At 45.5% G+C, this 14,325-nt stretch overlaps 1 protein-coding gene across 8 annotated transcripts in view; it reads left to right on the top strand.

The window, feature by feature from the left end:
* Smarca2 (SWI/SNF related BAF chromatin remodeling complex subunit ATPase 2) overlaps positions 1-14,325 on the top strand; it is a 168,931-nt gene that overhangs the window by 62,762 nt on the left and 91,844 nt on the right. For all 8 annotated transcript variants that reach the window (XM_048438755.3, XM_048438749.3, XM_085693741.2 and 5 more), the window contains 7 exons: positions 1,489-1,589; positions 2,756-2,903; positions 6,327-6,490; positions 8,578-8,644; positions 9,305-9,415; positions 12,534-12,776; positions 14,126-14,239. In XM_048438755.3, the coding sequence (XP_048294712.3) occupies positions 1,489-1,589; positions 2,756-2,903; positions 6,327-6,490; positions 8,578-8,644; positions 9,305-9,415; positions 12,534-12,776; positions 14,126-14,239 (948 nt within the window). The remainder of the gene's footprint in view (positions 1-1,488; positions 1,590-2,755; positions 2,904-6,326; positions 6,491-8,577; positions 8,645-9,304; positions 9,416-12,533; positions 12,777-14,125; positions 14,240-14,325) is intronic.

The following is a 14,325-nucleotide window of genomic DNA, read 5'->3' as shown; positions in this document are numbered from 1 at the left end:
TGTTAGGTTAATTAAGAAATGATTGATTGGGCTGGAGAGATGGCTCAGAGGTTAAGATCATTGCCTGCTCTTCCTGAGGTCCTGAGTTCAATTCCCAGCAACCACATGGTGGCTCACAACCATCTGTAATGAGATCTGGTGCCCTCTTCTGGCCTGCGGGCATACATGGAGACTGAACATGTGTACATAATAAATAAATAAATCTTTAAAAAAAAAAGAAAAGATTGATTAGTGCAAAAAAAAGATGAAGTGATTTTGTATCCTTTGCTTGAGTCTGGCTAGTACAATCAATCCCTGAGTCTGGTTTGGACTAGCACTCAGGACTCTAGTGTGGCATGCCACAGATGGTTGCCAAGCAGCCACTGACACAGCCTTGCCTAATAGAACTGACGAGGATTTTAAGGCAATGGACATTTTCTTTCTGTATTTTGAATCTTTGCTTTCTAAATTAATATACATGAACATTTATTGTTTTTAGAGAACAATAAAAATTTCATTTAGATAAACATAACCATACTTTTGTGGCATAATAATATCTCCCAGCTATTCTCTCCTTTCTCTCTCTCTCTCTCTCTCTCTCTCTCTCTCTCTCTCTCTCTCACACACACACACACACACACACACACACACACACACACACTCTTGTTTGCTTAAATGAACAGGTCCATAAATGATCTGTTAGAAGGTTTTTCTTTCTGAGGAAGAGCCTGGAACTATAAATATAAGGTACAGTGGGCAGTTTAGGTAGCCCTTACCACCCAATGTTGACATCCTCAGATACCTCCTGACATCTGGGAGGAGATGCAATCCAACCGAGTGACAGGAGCCCCAGGCCACCAGCCAGTGAGTGACTTATAGCACCTCATTTCTAGAAGGCATGACACAAGTGATCTGATGTCATTGACTTGATGTCCCCATTGGCACTTGTCACGTGTGTCCATTTCTCAGGCAATTGTTAGGAAATACATGTTCACCTTCAGACTGGTTGTGAATGCCATGTTAGTAGTGGGCATATGAATATTTCATCATATGTTCAAGAGGTAGGGACATGGTCAGATCCTTTGCCAAGGTAATGGTGCTTCTGAACACTCAGGAGTGTGTGGTGTGAAGCAGCCTCAGAAAGTAGCATGCTCAGCCAGTCAGATCCTCTTTAGTCACGGGGACCCACGCCATCATCAGAAGGGGCATTCTCTGGAGGACGTTAAGTTGTAGAACGGAGTACAGAGTTCTAGAACAGCAGCTATGGCACACCCTTATCCTTGGGAGTATGGGTCTTGAGAACCCCTGTAGCATCCCTTTTTCTCTCATTCCGAGGTGAAATGGTGACTCAGTTGACTTAGGCCGATGTTTTGTTTACTTCCTCCCTTAATCAGATCTGTTCACTTCATTTGTGAAGTAAAATACTATCTAATCTCTTTATAAAAAGCAGTAATCATGAAACATACTCGTTAAAATAGAGACCTTGCTGTATCTCTGGTCTTCTTCCAGGATGAAGAAGAGGAGTCTAGTAGGCAGGAAACAGAAGAGAAGATACTGCTGGATCCAAACAGCGAGGAAGTTTCCGAAAAGGATGCCAAGCAGATCATTGAGTACGTGGCCCTCGGAGTTTCCATCACTAATACAGTGAGGTTCATGTGGTGGGAGTTTTCTGTTTGCAAATCCTGTTTAAAAACAGGAACCGACTTCATCTTCACACTGCAACTGAGTGTCCCCTCGGCTCTTCACAGGTCACTTCTGAGCTCGGGACTCCTCTGATCAAGGGCTTTGTGTTTCTCCTCTCCCTCTCTTCCTTGTTCCCTTCCCCCAACCCCGTCCCTGGACTCCACCATCCTGTCTCCTGCTCAGGTTCATTTCTGGGCTTCATGCCTGTCGTTTGTACTTCTATCCAAGATTAGGTCAATAAAATTTACCTTCCCCTCCCCCGGGTCCGAGACTTGCCCTCCCTGCCTCCTTCAAAGCCATCAACATACCCAGAAGTCCAAGTGTGAGCACCATCTTTGTGTCATCCCGGATGTCATAGCTTCTTCAGCTGCCCACTCTGCCCAGGTCCACACTTAGCTTCAGTTTCTCCTGTCTGGGAGCCCCATTCCAGCCCAGTCTCCTATAGTGGTCCACACACCCCATTGCTCGTGTGGCTGTTAGCTTAGGAGCGTCGTTCTGAAATAGTAGACAGAACAGGACATTTGGACAATGAGACTCTCCGGAAAGAAGAAGTGGATGCTCTGATATGTTTTCCCCCTCCCAGGTTATGTGCCCCACTTTAGCAGCCTTTGTTTTCCAGTGCACCCCTGGCTGTTCAGTGGCACCTTTAAGAACTGACAGTGGCTCTTCCATGTGCATTGGGTAAAAAGGCCCCCCCCCCCGCGAGGTCTAGTGGGAGGAAGAACCCCTTTATCCTCTCTTTCCCCTCTAATGTTCTCCTTAGTCATCTCCTATTTCAGTCCCCCAAGCTTTTCTAGTGGCCTATGTATGAAATTTACCTTTGCATCCAGAGGACACCCAGGGCAACTTCATTGGCAAAGTGTCCCTTTTATGAACTTCAAAGTAACCTCCGTGTGAGGCTCAGGTTCTTCATATGTATGATGTGGAGCTGATAAGACGGTGATGGCCCTGCTCAGTTTTTGTGAACTTTACAAAGAATGTTTTTAATGGCAGGGCAGATACCCACAGCAGCAATCTTCGACTCTCAAGTCACTTCTGATGACATAACACGCAGACTCATGGGTCCATGGGCTTTCTACTTTGTCTTCCTCAGGACTGCCAAGCAGGACGTGGATGATGAATACAGCATGCAGTACAGTGCCAGAGGGTCACAGTCCTACTACACAGTGGCTCATGCTATCTCTGAGAGGGTAGAGAAGCAGTCTGCCCTCCTCATTAACGGCACCCTAAAGCATTACCAGGTAACCAGCGTGGTTGCGGCCCCATAGCAAGCCTTGGTCTTGCGTACATGTCATCCCCAGGTGTGTATTCCCCACTTAAGGAGCCTTAGTCAACTCTAGAGGAGGTTCCAAAGACAGGACGACATTCCTCTGCACAGGACTTCCTTCAGAGCGCTGTGGTCAACATGGCAGCACCTCGCTGTTTGGTTTTGTCACCCAGGAACCTGAAGTCAATGCAGTATTGCTTCAGCTATAGTTGTGGCAATAGCAGGATAGTAAGGGTTCTGAGTGCCGTCTCCTGCACGTATACCTTTTCCTTAAGGTACGATTGAGTTGTTGGCCCCCGTGCTTCTGTTGAACACTAGGCTGTAAGTGTGCCAGGTGCTTCTTTGACCTGTTTAAACTTGAGGGCATCTCCTGTCTTCTGGCTCTACTACTCTGCCGGGCTATCTGGAGTGTATTTCTTAGAGCCTTTGTCGCTTGAATTCCTTCCTCAAAAATTAAAAACTAAAACAAAATAGTAAGGTTTTGTGGTCCGATAAACATAGGTGATACCGTTTACCAGAACTAAACTATTGGATACTGATGAGGGTTAGTGGAAGTTCAGACTGCTCATACTAGAATGACTGTGGGCTGTCCCAGGCCAGCCGCATGAGCACCTTGGCAGTGACTCCTCTCTGTCCACCCACAGTACCTACCTGAGGACTGGGGGAATAAATGCACTCCATCACACACATCAGCATCCTGCGGAAAAGTAACTTCATAAACACAGTCGGATTCCATCATTCTTGAACATCTTTCTCTGCTACTGCCAGGGTCTCTTTTCTGTCATTGCTTACTAATATCTTATTTAAAAAACAGTGTCATCTAGAATGCGTTTACAGAAGTACATGCTTATGATCAGTCATCTCCAGGTTCCTATGGTCAGCCATTGTCTCCCGTCATTGCTTGGGCCCTGTCTGTGCTGACGGCAACCCCGGAAGAATGGCAGGCGATGCCTGGGTAGCTCTTGGCTTGTTTTTGGGAAGTCTTAGGGTTTCCCTGGAATTCCTGGAACATGCTTACAAGATCACTGCCCTGTAAGGCACGCCCCCTTGTTGAGGTCACAGTATTCTTTTTAATCTCATTTCACCTCTTTGATATCTTGTAATGCATCCTTTGTTATATTTGATGTCACATCCTGTTCGTGGAGGTCAGAGGGCAACCTGCAACAGTTGCTTTTCTCCTTTTACGATGTGGGTTCGGGGAACTGAATTCAATCTTGGAAGTAAGCACCCAGAGGGCCGCCATAAATAAATTTAAATGCCACACTGGTTTCCTCCTGCCTCTCTGCACCTGTGTAGGCACTCTGATTGCTCCCTTTTCTAATCTAACTCCTCCTTGCAAATGTGAGGCCCTGTGCACACCTCATTCCTTGCTAGGCTCTGTCCACCCCTCAGGATGAAGTGCCCCTTTCCTCCTGGGCTTTTGACAGTGAAGCTCCTCTTCCTGTAGTTTGACCATCCCTGTCTGCTTCGTGATTTCCATTTCTCACAAACAAGTTCACAGGTACTCACAGGCAAGCTTCTGGAGGCTCCTTGACAGATTTAACCTTCCTGCTGCCTCCAGAGAATCATGCTTTGATTCCCACATTCCGCAGTCCAGGAAAGCACAAGTCTTTCCACCTGTTTTGTGAGATTCTAAGCTCCTACCAAGCCTCTGGTTTTACCTTTATTTTATCTAGACTCCCTCTCCTTCTCCCTCCTTCCTTCGCCCACCCTTCTCTCTTTCCCCCTCACTTCTCCCCCCTCTTCTCCTTTCCCTTCCCTTCCCTCCATCCTTCCCTCTCTTCTCCTCATCTCTTTCCTTTCTCCCCCCACTCCCACCTCCCCCAATGTTTCTGGCATGTAGTCGATGTCCTCCAAGCTGGTGGTGAGAGAGCAAACAGCCCATCTTTCCCACCACTGTGGTTTCCACTGTGTCCTCCCTTTCGTATCTCTTTTTTAACTTGGTTTTTAGATTTAGCCTACAGAATCATGGGCTACATTATGGCATTATTGTACACACATTGCTTTTCCATTTTGTTTCTAAGACAGGTTCTCATATAGCCCGGATTGGACAGAACTTACTGCATGGTCAAGGATCACCTTGTGAACTCCTGATTCTCCTGCTTTCGGCTCCCAAGTGCCGGGCTTGGGCCTTGGCCATCGCCTGGCCTCATGCTTTGTTGCGGTTGCGTCTCTTCCCCCACTTGACCCTTTTGTCCCCTTCCTCTGCCCGTACACCCATTATCTCTCAGGCCTTTTCTGTTTCTCTCCTTATCTCTTTGTGTTGCTGTTCTGCACAAACTTTGAAGATGACTTAGGTCTTGTCCAAAGCCTCCGTTTGGCTTAGAAAAGTCTTCGAGATGGTCCCTGTGCTTTCTAAGGGGAACTGTCACCGGTACAGCTTTTATACACATTTATCACACTGGGCTACTTGGTACTGCTTCCTCCCTGACATGAGCTTCTGAAGGGAGTGTGTGTCTACCTTAATGTCCATCTGCTATAGTTCCTTACGTGATCCTGTATGAGGAAGTGGTTAATGAATATTTTAAGTACAAGATCACAATATTTTGTCAGCATAACTTAATTAACAGGTTAATGTGACCGCAACATGTATGTATATTTATGTTACATATAATTGATGCTGTCACGTAAACCCAGCATTGCATCATGGTAGTGCAATAAGTCTGTGTTCTCACTTCACTCTCCTTTTGTGCTTAAATGAGATTCTAAAGCTGGGACTTGGGTGCACTGCTTCTGTGCTTTGAAAATACATTGTACATCTTCCAGGCAGCCGGCTTCCAGGGAGCTGCTTTCCAAAAGTGCCCACAGCGCAGAGCTTTCTGTGTGCTGCCTGGGGCCTTTCTTTGTCAGGAAGAGAAATGTCCTTCTGGAGTGCAGCCTAGTGGCCTTGGCTCCCTGGTCACAGGCTTCATCGCTGCAGGGATGGCACCCTGGGGCCGGCCGTTCATGATCCAGAAAGCAGTTTCTGATGATCAGTGGTCTACACACCAGCTCAGCCTTCTGGTTTTTTTCTTTAATCCTCGAATTGGCTTTTTGTTCTTGGAGTGGTTGGAATAGATTTTGGTTTGGGTTTTCTTCATTTATAATAATTCTAGAATGTCATCCACTGCGAAATGTTAAGTATGGATGAGCAACAAAGCTGCTCCAAATCCCACCAGCACGCGCTAGCCCGTCGTTTCTAAATCTGATTAACACCGAGCACCTGCCAAGCAGCAGGGGCGATTACAGGCTCATCTCTGAAATTCCTTTCGCGCTGGTGCCTCCTCCCACTCTGCTACTGTGGGAAACTCAGCGCAGGGCACCAAGAAGTTGAGAAGTCGCAGCCTCACTTGAGCCGTGCTGGTATTAATTACCTGTGCAGATCTCGGATAATTGAAACGATTACTCTTCATTTCAGCTCCAGGGCCTGGAATGGATGGTTTCCCTGTATAATAACAATCTGAATGGGATCTTAGCCGACGAAATGGGGCTGGGCAAGACCATCCAGACCATCGCCCTCATCACCTACCTGATGGAGCACAAAAGACTCAATGGCCCCTACCTCATCATTGTTCCCCTCTCGTAAGTACTGCCGTTCATTTCGCCTGCCAGCGCTCTGTACCTTGGAGACTGTCCTAGCTGTGGCTTGCCCTTGTGTCCCGTTTCGGACGGAACAGTCGCGTGGAGTCAGAATACCGGAAACACATAATCTGAATGTTGGCTTTACTTCTCCGCCCCAGCCAAACCCCATGCCCCACCGCAGCCTTTCGACGGGCTGGTAAAGTTTGTAGTGATTCTTTCTGGCCATCCCCATTTTACACCCTGTAGAGCAGCCTCAGCCTTCCTTGTGCTGAGAACCCTTAACACGGTTCCTCGTGTTGTGGTGACCCCCCCAACCATATAATTATTTCGTTTTATGGTTACGTCATAACTGTAATTTTGCTGCTGTTAGAAACTGTAGTGTAAATATCTGGATCCAGAGGGGTCATGGCCCACAGGTTGAGAACCTCTGCTGCAGAGTGAGTCCTAGCAAATAGCTTACTGAAGGGAAAGGTGAGGGAATTTGTAAACTTTTCTAGAACTGTTTTCCTTTTTGTATTCACACTTACACACACACACACACTCACACAATTGAACACCTCCAAAAGATAATAGATTTCTACACTTTCCTTATTGTATCTCTTAAAGCCATGTAGACATCCAAATCCTTGCTGTGAACAGTGCATTAAAGTAAATGTTGTATGTACGCTTTATGTTTCAATGGCTTGCTGCTCTGGAAGGAAGGACCAGTATTTGCTGTTTCTAACATAGCCCCAGTTCCTCACCCACCAGTGGCTCCCCCTGGTCTTTAGCCAATACTCGGAGTAGAGAAATAACTGTCACAGCCACCCTCCCTGGGAGCGCGGTGCTCCTGTGTGTGCATTGTCAGCATCTGTGTGTGCGTGTCAGCATCTGTGTGTGCGTGTCAGCATCTGTGTGTGCGTGTCAGCATCTGTGTGTGCGTGTCAGCATCTGTGTGTGCGTGTCAGCATCTGTGTGCGTGTCAGCATCTCTGTGTGCGTGTCAGCCTCTTTGTGTGCATGTCAGCATCTGTGTGTGCGTGTCAGCATCTCTGTGTGCGTGTCAGCTTCTGTGTGTGCGTGTCAGCTTCTGCGTGTGCGTGTCAGCATCTGTGTGTGCGTGTCAGCATCTGTGTGTGCGTGGCAGCATCTGTGTGTGCATGGCAGTATGTGTATGCGTGTCAGCATCTGTATGTGCGTGTCAGCATCTGTGTGCATGTCAGCATCTCTGTGTGCGTGTCAGCATCTGTGTGTGCGTGTCAGCATCTGTGTTGCGCATGTCAGCATCTGCGTGTGCGTGCCAGCATCTGTGTGTGCGTGTCAGCTTCTGTGTGTGCGTGTCAGCTTCTGCGTGTGCGTGTCAGCTTCTGCGTGTGCGTGTCAGCATCTGCGTGTGTGTGTCAGCATCTGTGTGTGTGTGTGTCAGCATCTGTGTGTGCGTGTCAGCTCGATGCTCTGGTCACTGCTGCCTTGTCCTGGGTCGCAGTCCTGAGACGAACTCAGACCTGCAGGAAGAACAAGGCTTTCTGTTTCGTATTTTCTTTCGTTCTGTTTTCTGCACAAGGCTCAGAGTTATCTGCCTCTGTAGTATTCACATGCCCTTTGCACCCGATCTATATTTGCATTGTCTGACATAGATGTTTTGGTTACACTTTTGGGGTTTAAAAAGAAAATCATTCATTATTTCTTCCCCTGCTTCTTTTTGATAGACCAATTGACTGTGTTCGTGGGGTTTTGTGATTTCCCTTCCCTGATTCGAGATTTCTCAGAGCTTACATGGCTAGTTGTGAAGATCCTAAATCATTTGGCCATTGTTGGTTTCGGAACCCTAGAAAGGCCCCAGTCTTCTGTACCACATAATTCTACACTTTTGAATTGCTTCTTACAAGATTTTTTTTTTCTTGAGGTGTGCAATTGTCACACTTTGTGGCAGCTTATTTCTAACTTACCTCTTATCTCCATACCTGTAACATTAATATGTATGTATCTTGGCTATTTTATATTCTCTAGAAGGCAAGGACTAAAAATGAGTAACAGTTTTCTATTTACTGAATTTATATAAATGTGTATGTGCGTGTTTACTGTGGTTTTTTGGTTGTTGTTTTGTAGGACTCTGTCTAACTGGACATATGAATTTGACAAATGGGCTCCTTCTGTGGTGAAAATTTCTTACAAGGTTTGGAGCTTTGTATTTATATATAAATGTGGAAAAGCAAAAATGGACCCCAATTTCTTCATTCCATATGCACATCTGTGAACTGTATTTGGTTGTAAAGTTTTGTCATGTACATCATGTACTAAACAGTGAGAGTTAATCATCCCAAGAAGATTACTGTAATAAACCATAATTACTTTCAGATAGTGAAATGCAGAAGAAAATTGTTAATTATCATATTGCGAGGTTTCTGATGAGAGTAATACAAATGACAAATATCCCACTTTCTGTGTGTTGCTGACTGGCTCACTGTGGGCTGCTACTGTGCCGAATGTTCCTGCAAAGTCAGGCAATTACCGGGGCGCTGGGGCTGCCTGCTGCACGCTCCCACAGAAAGGGAGCTTTTCAGGCAAGCAGCGGGTTCCCAGCCACTGCTAGCTTGCTGCAATTTCCTCCTCGCTTTTCCTTCCTCGGGCTTAAGTGGGAAACCTTCCTGCAAGGACCTGGAAAGGGTCAAGATATGTGTGCTTTAGCTACCGCTTTCTTCCCGGATAATAGATCAGTATATGGTAATACCCTTATGTGCACATCACCTGTCTAGGCTCCATTAAGCTCTGAGCAGTGAGAAATAGTACCTATGTACTTCCAGTGGGTAATCGATGTATTTTTCTCTCCACTCAGGGTACCCCTGCCATGCGACGCTCCCTTGTTCCCCAGCTGCGGAGTGGCAAATTCAATGTCCTCCTGACTACTTATGAGTACATTATAAAAGACAAGCACATTCTTGCAAAGGTATGATTTTAAAAGAAAAAAGAAAAGAAAAGAAAGAAATTCTTTTATCTCTAATTGTGGATCATCTCACTGGAGTGTAAAGTATCCCTCAAATTATACTCAATAGTATAATTTTGATCATTAGATGACTGGTTTCTTTCTCTTCATTTTTTTTCCCCTGAAATCTTGGTCATGGGATTTAATACTTTGTATGATGGTGTGTGTGTGTGTGTGTGTGTGTGTGTGTGTGTGTGTGTGTGTGTCTGTGTGTGTGTGTGTGTGTGAGAGAGAGAGAGAGAGAGAGAGAGAGAGGGAGAGAGGGAGAGGGAGGGAGGGAGGGAGGGAGGGAGGGAGAGAGAGAGAGAGAGAGAAAGGGAGAGAGATTAATTGATTAATCAATTAATTGGTTTATTTATCTTGGGCCCTGCTCTGCACGTTTTTCATGAGTTCACTTCCTTTCTTTTCCTTTATTTTTATTTCATGTGTATGAGTGTTTTGCCGAGAACATAAATGCGTCCAGCACTCATGGAGGCCAAAAGGGACACCAGATCCCCTGGGACCGAACTTGGAGACGGGTGTGAGCCTCTCTCTAAATGAGTGCTGGGAATATAACCTGGGTCCCCTGGAAAAGCAGCCATCTTTCCAGCCCCAATTCCACATCTATTAAGAAAATTCACCTGGGTTCCTTGTGCGATTTTTCTCTCCAGCAGCCCTCAATGTGCCTGGGAAGAAATAATTGTTTTTGTTGCCCTGGGTTATTGTCAGCCCAGCTTCATTCCTCTGTGCCTCTCTCTCCGAAGGCAAGCAGGCCCCCTCCAGATGGTGTCCTCCATCTCAGCATTTATCCACGCTGCAGCTTGTGTACTTGATCTGTTTTCAGTGTTTCCCTGGTAAAATAACGGGCATTTATTGTTTAAATTACTCAGGGCTGTTCCTGGGGCTTTTTCTTTGGCGCCGAGAAAGGGTTGTGTCAGTGACCTACCTGGCTCGTCATCTGTATGTCTGAAGTTGTCTTTTAGCCACAATGGGAAGGGTTCCTTCCCATTTATGCCATGTTGCCTCCTAATATAATCACGCAGAAGGATGAAAGCCATTCTTCCTGGAACAAATCATGAAAACTTAATTTTTCCCCTCTGTGGTAATTTCTTTGACGGCGTGGTGTTTGGAAACCTCCAATCTGAAACTAAGTTATGGTCAGAATTGAGCAGAGTCCCTATTTCTGGGGTTTGTTCCATCTCTGAATTAAACCCCTGCTCTGGGAACTTTGAGTTCCCTTCATGGTATCATAGGCAATAACATAAAGGAACTTCCTGCCCAGGGGAGGTTTAATAATTGAGACGACACTGACAGCAAGGCCGCCTTCCAGTTCCTCGTGCTCCAAGATGAATTTGGCAGTGTCAAAAATGACGTGTCTCCAATATTACTGTGGGAAATGTGTTTGTGCCTTTGAGATCCCTAAAAAAAAAAAAATCATCTTGTGTCTTGTGCATATGTATTTCAAAGTCATTGGAGACGCCTGGTAACAAGAAGCAGTGCTTTTATTTGTTACTGGAGAAATGGTGTTCCAGAGAGGGATAATAATTTTTCCAAGCAGTAGACCTAATTAGTACGTCTTTGGCGGCAGAATCAAAGGTCTCTGGCTCCTTGTTGCTTCACGAGCTCAACTGTGGAAGAAAGTCGATTTAGAATAGATATGCTATGGTAGCGCTTGGATGCATTTTTGTCTGTTGACCTCTTTCCACTGATGTTGGCAAGTTAGCTGTAAACCTTTGGTCATTCTTACACACTTGGCCATGGTAGAGAAATGGGGCAGGAAGTGCTGGTGATTTTCTTTATCTGGATATCCCAGCCTGGCTGATGGTTTTCTCTCTTTTCCTTAGCTTCACTGGTCCTTCCAATGAGGAGGTGAGAATTATGCCCTACTTGCTTGTCTGCTCCCTCTGACTCTCACCCCAGATCTAGAGATATCTGAGCAGCAGACTTTTTTTTTAAAAAAACAAACAAACAAACAAACAAAACCAATGCCACCTTTGTGTAGGCCAGAGGTTCTCAGTCTGTGCTTCACAACCCCTTTGCGGGAGGGGTGAAATGACCCTTTCTCAGGGATCACCTAGGACCATCTGAAATATCAGATATTTACGATTTATAGCAGTAGCAAAATTACCATTATGAGTTAGCAACAAAAATAATTTTATGGTTGGGAGTCAACGTGAGGAACTGTATTAAAGGGTCTCAGCATTAGCAAGGTTGAGAGCCACTGGTGTAGGCAAAAGATAGGCTTAGTGGTACGACCCTCATAGTTCTCCCTCGAGCGGTAAACTTGAAGAGACTGTGAAAGGTAGGGTATGAGAGAGGAAAGGACCTTTGAGAAGAGGATTGCACCATCCTCACTTTTGCCTTCTTTAGTATTAGTCGTGTTGAGGAGTTTTCTGTGTTTTAATTCTGCGGTTTAACCCAGGTGGAGGATGGTATTTTTACATTGCTTTTCTGCCAATGAGCCTGTGATCATTTTGAGTAGAACAGGATTCTTCAGCCTGGCAGATGAGGTGCTGTTAGTTTGACCTTTTTTAAAGAAACCGAATGTTTAGATTTTTGTGTGTAATATTTCAGCTTTCTAGTGTTAGCAACGCAACACTGAGCCATGCTCTAGAGGTAGTAGACAGCTGGTCTATTGGGAAAGAGGACAGGAAGGCCTAGGAGATAGAGGCCCTGCATCTTCCAGCAGTCAGCCATTAATGCCTGCTTCAAGCAGATCTAAGGATTCTGTTCCTGCTGTGAGCAGAGGAGCCATGGCCACAAAAGTCTGGAGGATCTGTCATGACATAGTAGCAAGAAGACCGTTGGGGGGAAAGAGGCCAGACCTAGTCTTAGGAATACTCATTGCTCTCTGGGCCTGTTTGCTTGTTTCTAAAAGGTGAATTTGAATCACTGGTCCTAGGGAGAACATTGTCATTTTAAAAGTCTGAAGGGTATGGGCAGTGCTCCATTGGTTGGGCTTCCTGTCCCTTAAAGAGTATCATTCTGTGTCATGTGCCAGGCTGGATCTTTGCTTTTCTACACACATGCCTCAGTCATTCGGGAGCCACTGTATTTCTTTCTGTTTACCAGGCACACATTGGTTCTTCCTCTTGTGTTGTAGATTCGGTGGAAATACATGATCGTGGATGAAGGCCACCGAATGAAAAATCACCACTGCAAACTGACTCAGGTCTTGAACACACACTATGTCGCCCCCAGAAGGATTCTTTTGACTGGGACGCCACTACAGAATAAGCTCCCAGAACTCTGGGCCCTCCTCAACTTCCTCCTCCCTACCATCTTCAAGAGTTGCAGCACATTCGAGCAGTGGTTTAATGCTCCATTTGCTATGACTGGCGAAAGGGTACTGGTCAAACTTGTGTGTGTGTGTGTGTGCAAAAAAGTCTCTATGTGTGTATATGTTTGTGTATGTGTCTTTGTGTGTATTTTCCACAGCGTGATGGTGAAATGAAAGCAGAGGGCATAAGACTTGGAACGTAAGAGCCAGAGAAACCCCACAGGGTGGTTTATAATGCTTTTTGGTCAATGGGTGGGAGCTTGTCTCATTTGGGATTAGGTTTTCTCCTCTGAATCTAGATTCATATTAGGCATCCCAGCCTCTTTGCCTTTTGCCAACTTTTTCCTAACAGAGCATTCAACTACAGCATGTCACAGGGAGAGTGAGAGCGGAGGTGTTGGCTTCATCAGTTTACATAGCTCAACTCAGCCAATTCAACAGGAACCCAGAAATTTTTGTTTTAAACTCAGGGCTCCCCTTTGACGTACGTCCGTAGAGTTTGAGTGTAATACATTAATTTTTCGCACATTTTTTTTCAGGTTTTAGTGTAAGCCACCATTTTTGTCTGTACACAAATTCTCCTTAAGTGCTGGAGTAGCTGTTCTCAAATGTATTATTATTATTATTCCTTGAAATATCTTCTCTTTGAGCTCATGTAAGGCAAGCTTGGGCTATTGCAAGCAAAAAAAAAAATCCCTGAAAGGGCCACATGCCTTTTTGATTGCTAGTTCCTTGACGATAGGAATGAAAAGCCACTTATATGCTATAGACAAACTTATGTTTGCAGTCTTAGCCCTTTAATCTTGAGATACCTTGTAGGTGCATTTGCTGTTCATTAACTGACTTGCCCATTTGGAGAAAGCAGCGTCAATTAATTCTGCCCCCTAGAGGCTAACAAAGGAAGGTGAACAAAGATTTGGGCAGAGGAAGGGAAAGGGGCTGTGCTGGAGGAGCCAAGAGCTCTTCCAGTGTAAAGGATGCTCTCTCTTTTCCATCTTCATATCCACACACCCGTCCTTTTGTACATTTCTGCACTGGACACAAATGTCAGGGGATTCAACTGAAGTAGGCAAACACAAACTGCTGCCTCCTTTTCCCGTTCTGTGCCACCCTCAAGTCAAGTCAGTTTTTACTGTCGTCCTTATTCTGTGTTTGGGGTTGTTCATATTACTAATGTGAAACTTGGCCCCAGGGCTCGTTCCCACAAAACTAGACTCTAAGGCAACGACACCTATTTGGCAGTCATTTTATTCCCATGGGGGAGGCAGGTGGGCAAAAAACTTGGAGGTGTCGCTGGCTGGCATTCACCTGGCTCTATAGCATGTGAAATTTCAGTATGCATCGAAACACGTGAGTGCAACAGAGTTTCTCTGTGTGAAGCATCCTTCACGAATTCAACTAAGGTTGTTTTGTAGGTGGACCTGAATGAAGAAGAAACTATTTTGATCATCAGGCGTCTGCACAAGGTGTTGAGACCCTTTTTACTGAGGAGACTGAAGAAAGAGGTTGAATCTCAGCTTCCAGAAAAGGTCAGTTGCAGATTCAAGGTAGTAGGTTTTTCCCTCCTGTGCATGTGTCTTTGGCTCCTGCCTTTGTGGTTGCGTGTCTGAAATGA

Source organism: Myodes glareolus, chromosome 7 (genome assembly GCF_982192425.1).
Source record: "Myodes glareolus chromosome 7, mMyoGla1.1, whole genome shotgun sequence".
NCBI lineage: Eukaryota > Metazoa > Chordata > Mammalia > Rodentia > Cricetidae > Myodes > Myodes glareolus.
The sequence above is the reverse complement of the archived record's forward strand: the minus strand, read 5'-3'. Positions and strand labels throughout refer to the sequence as shown.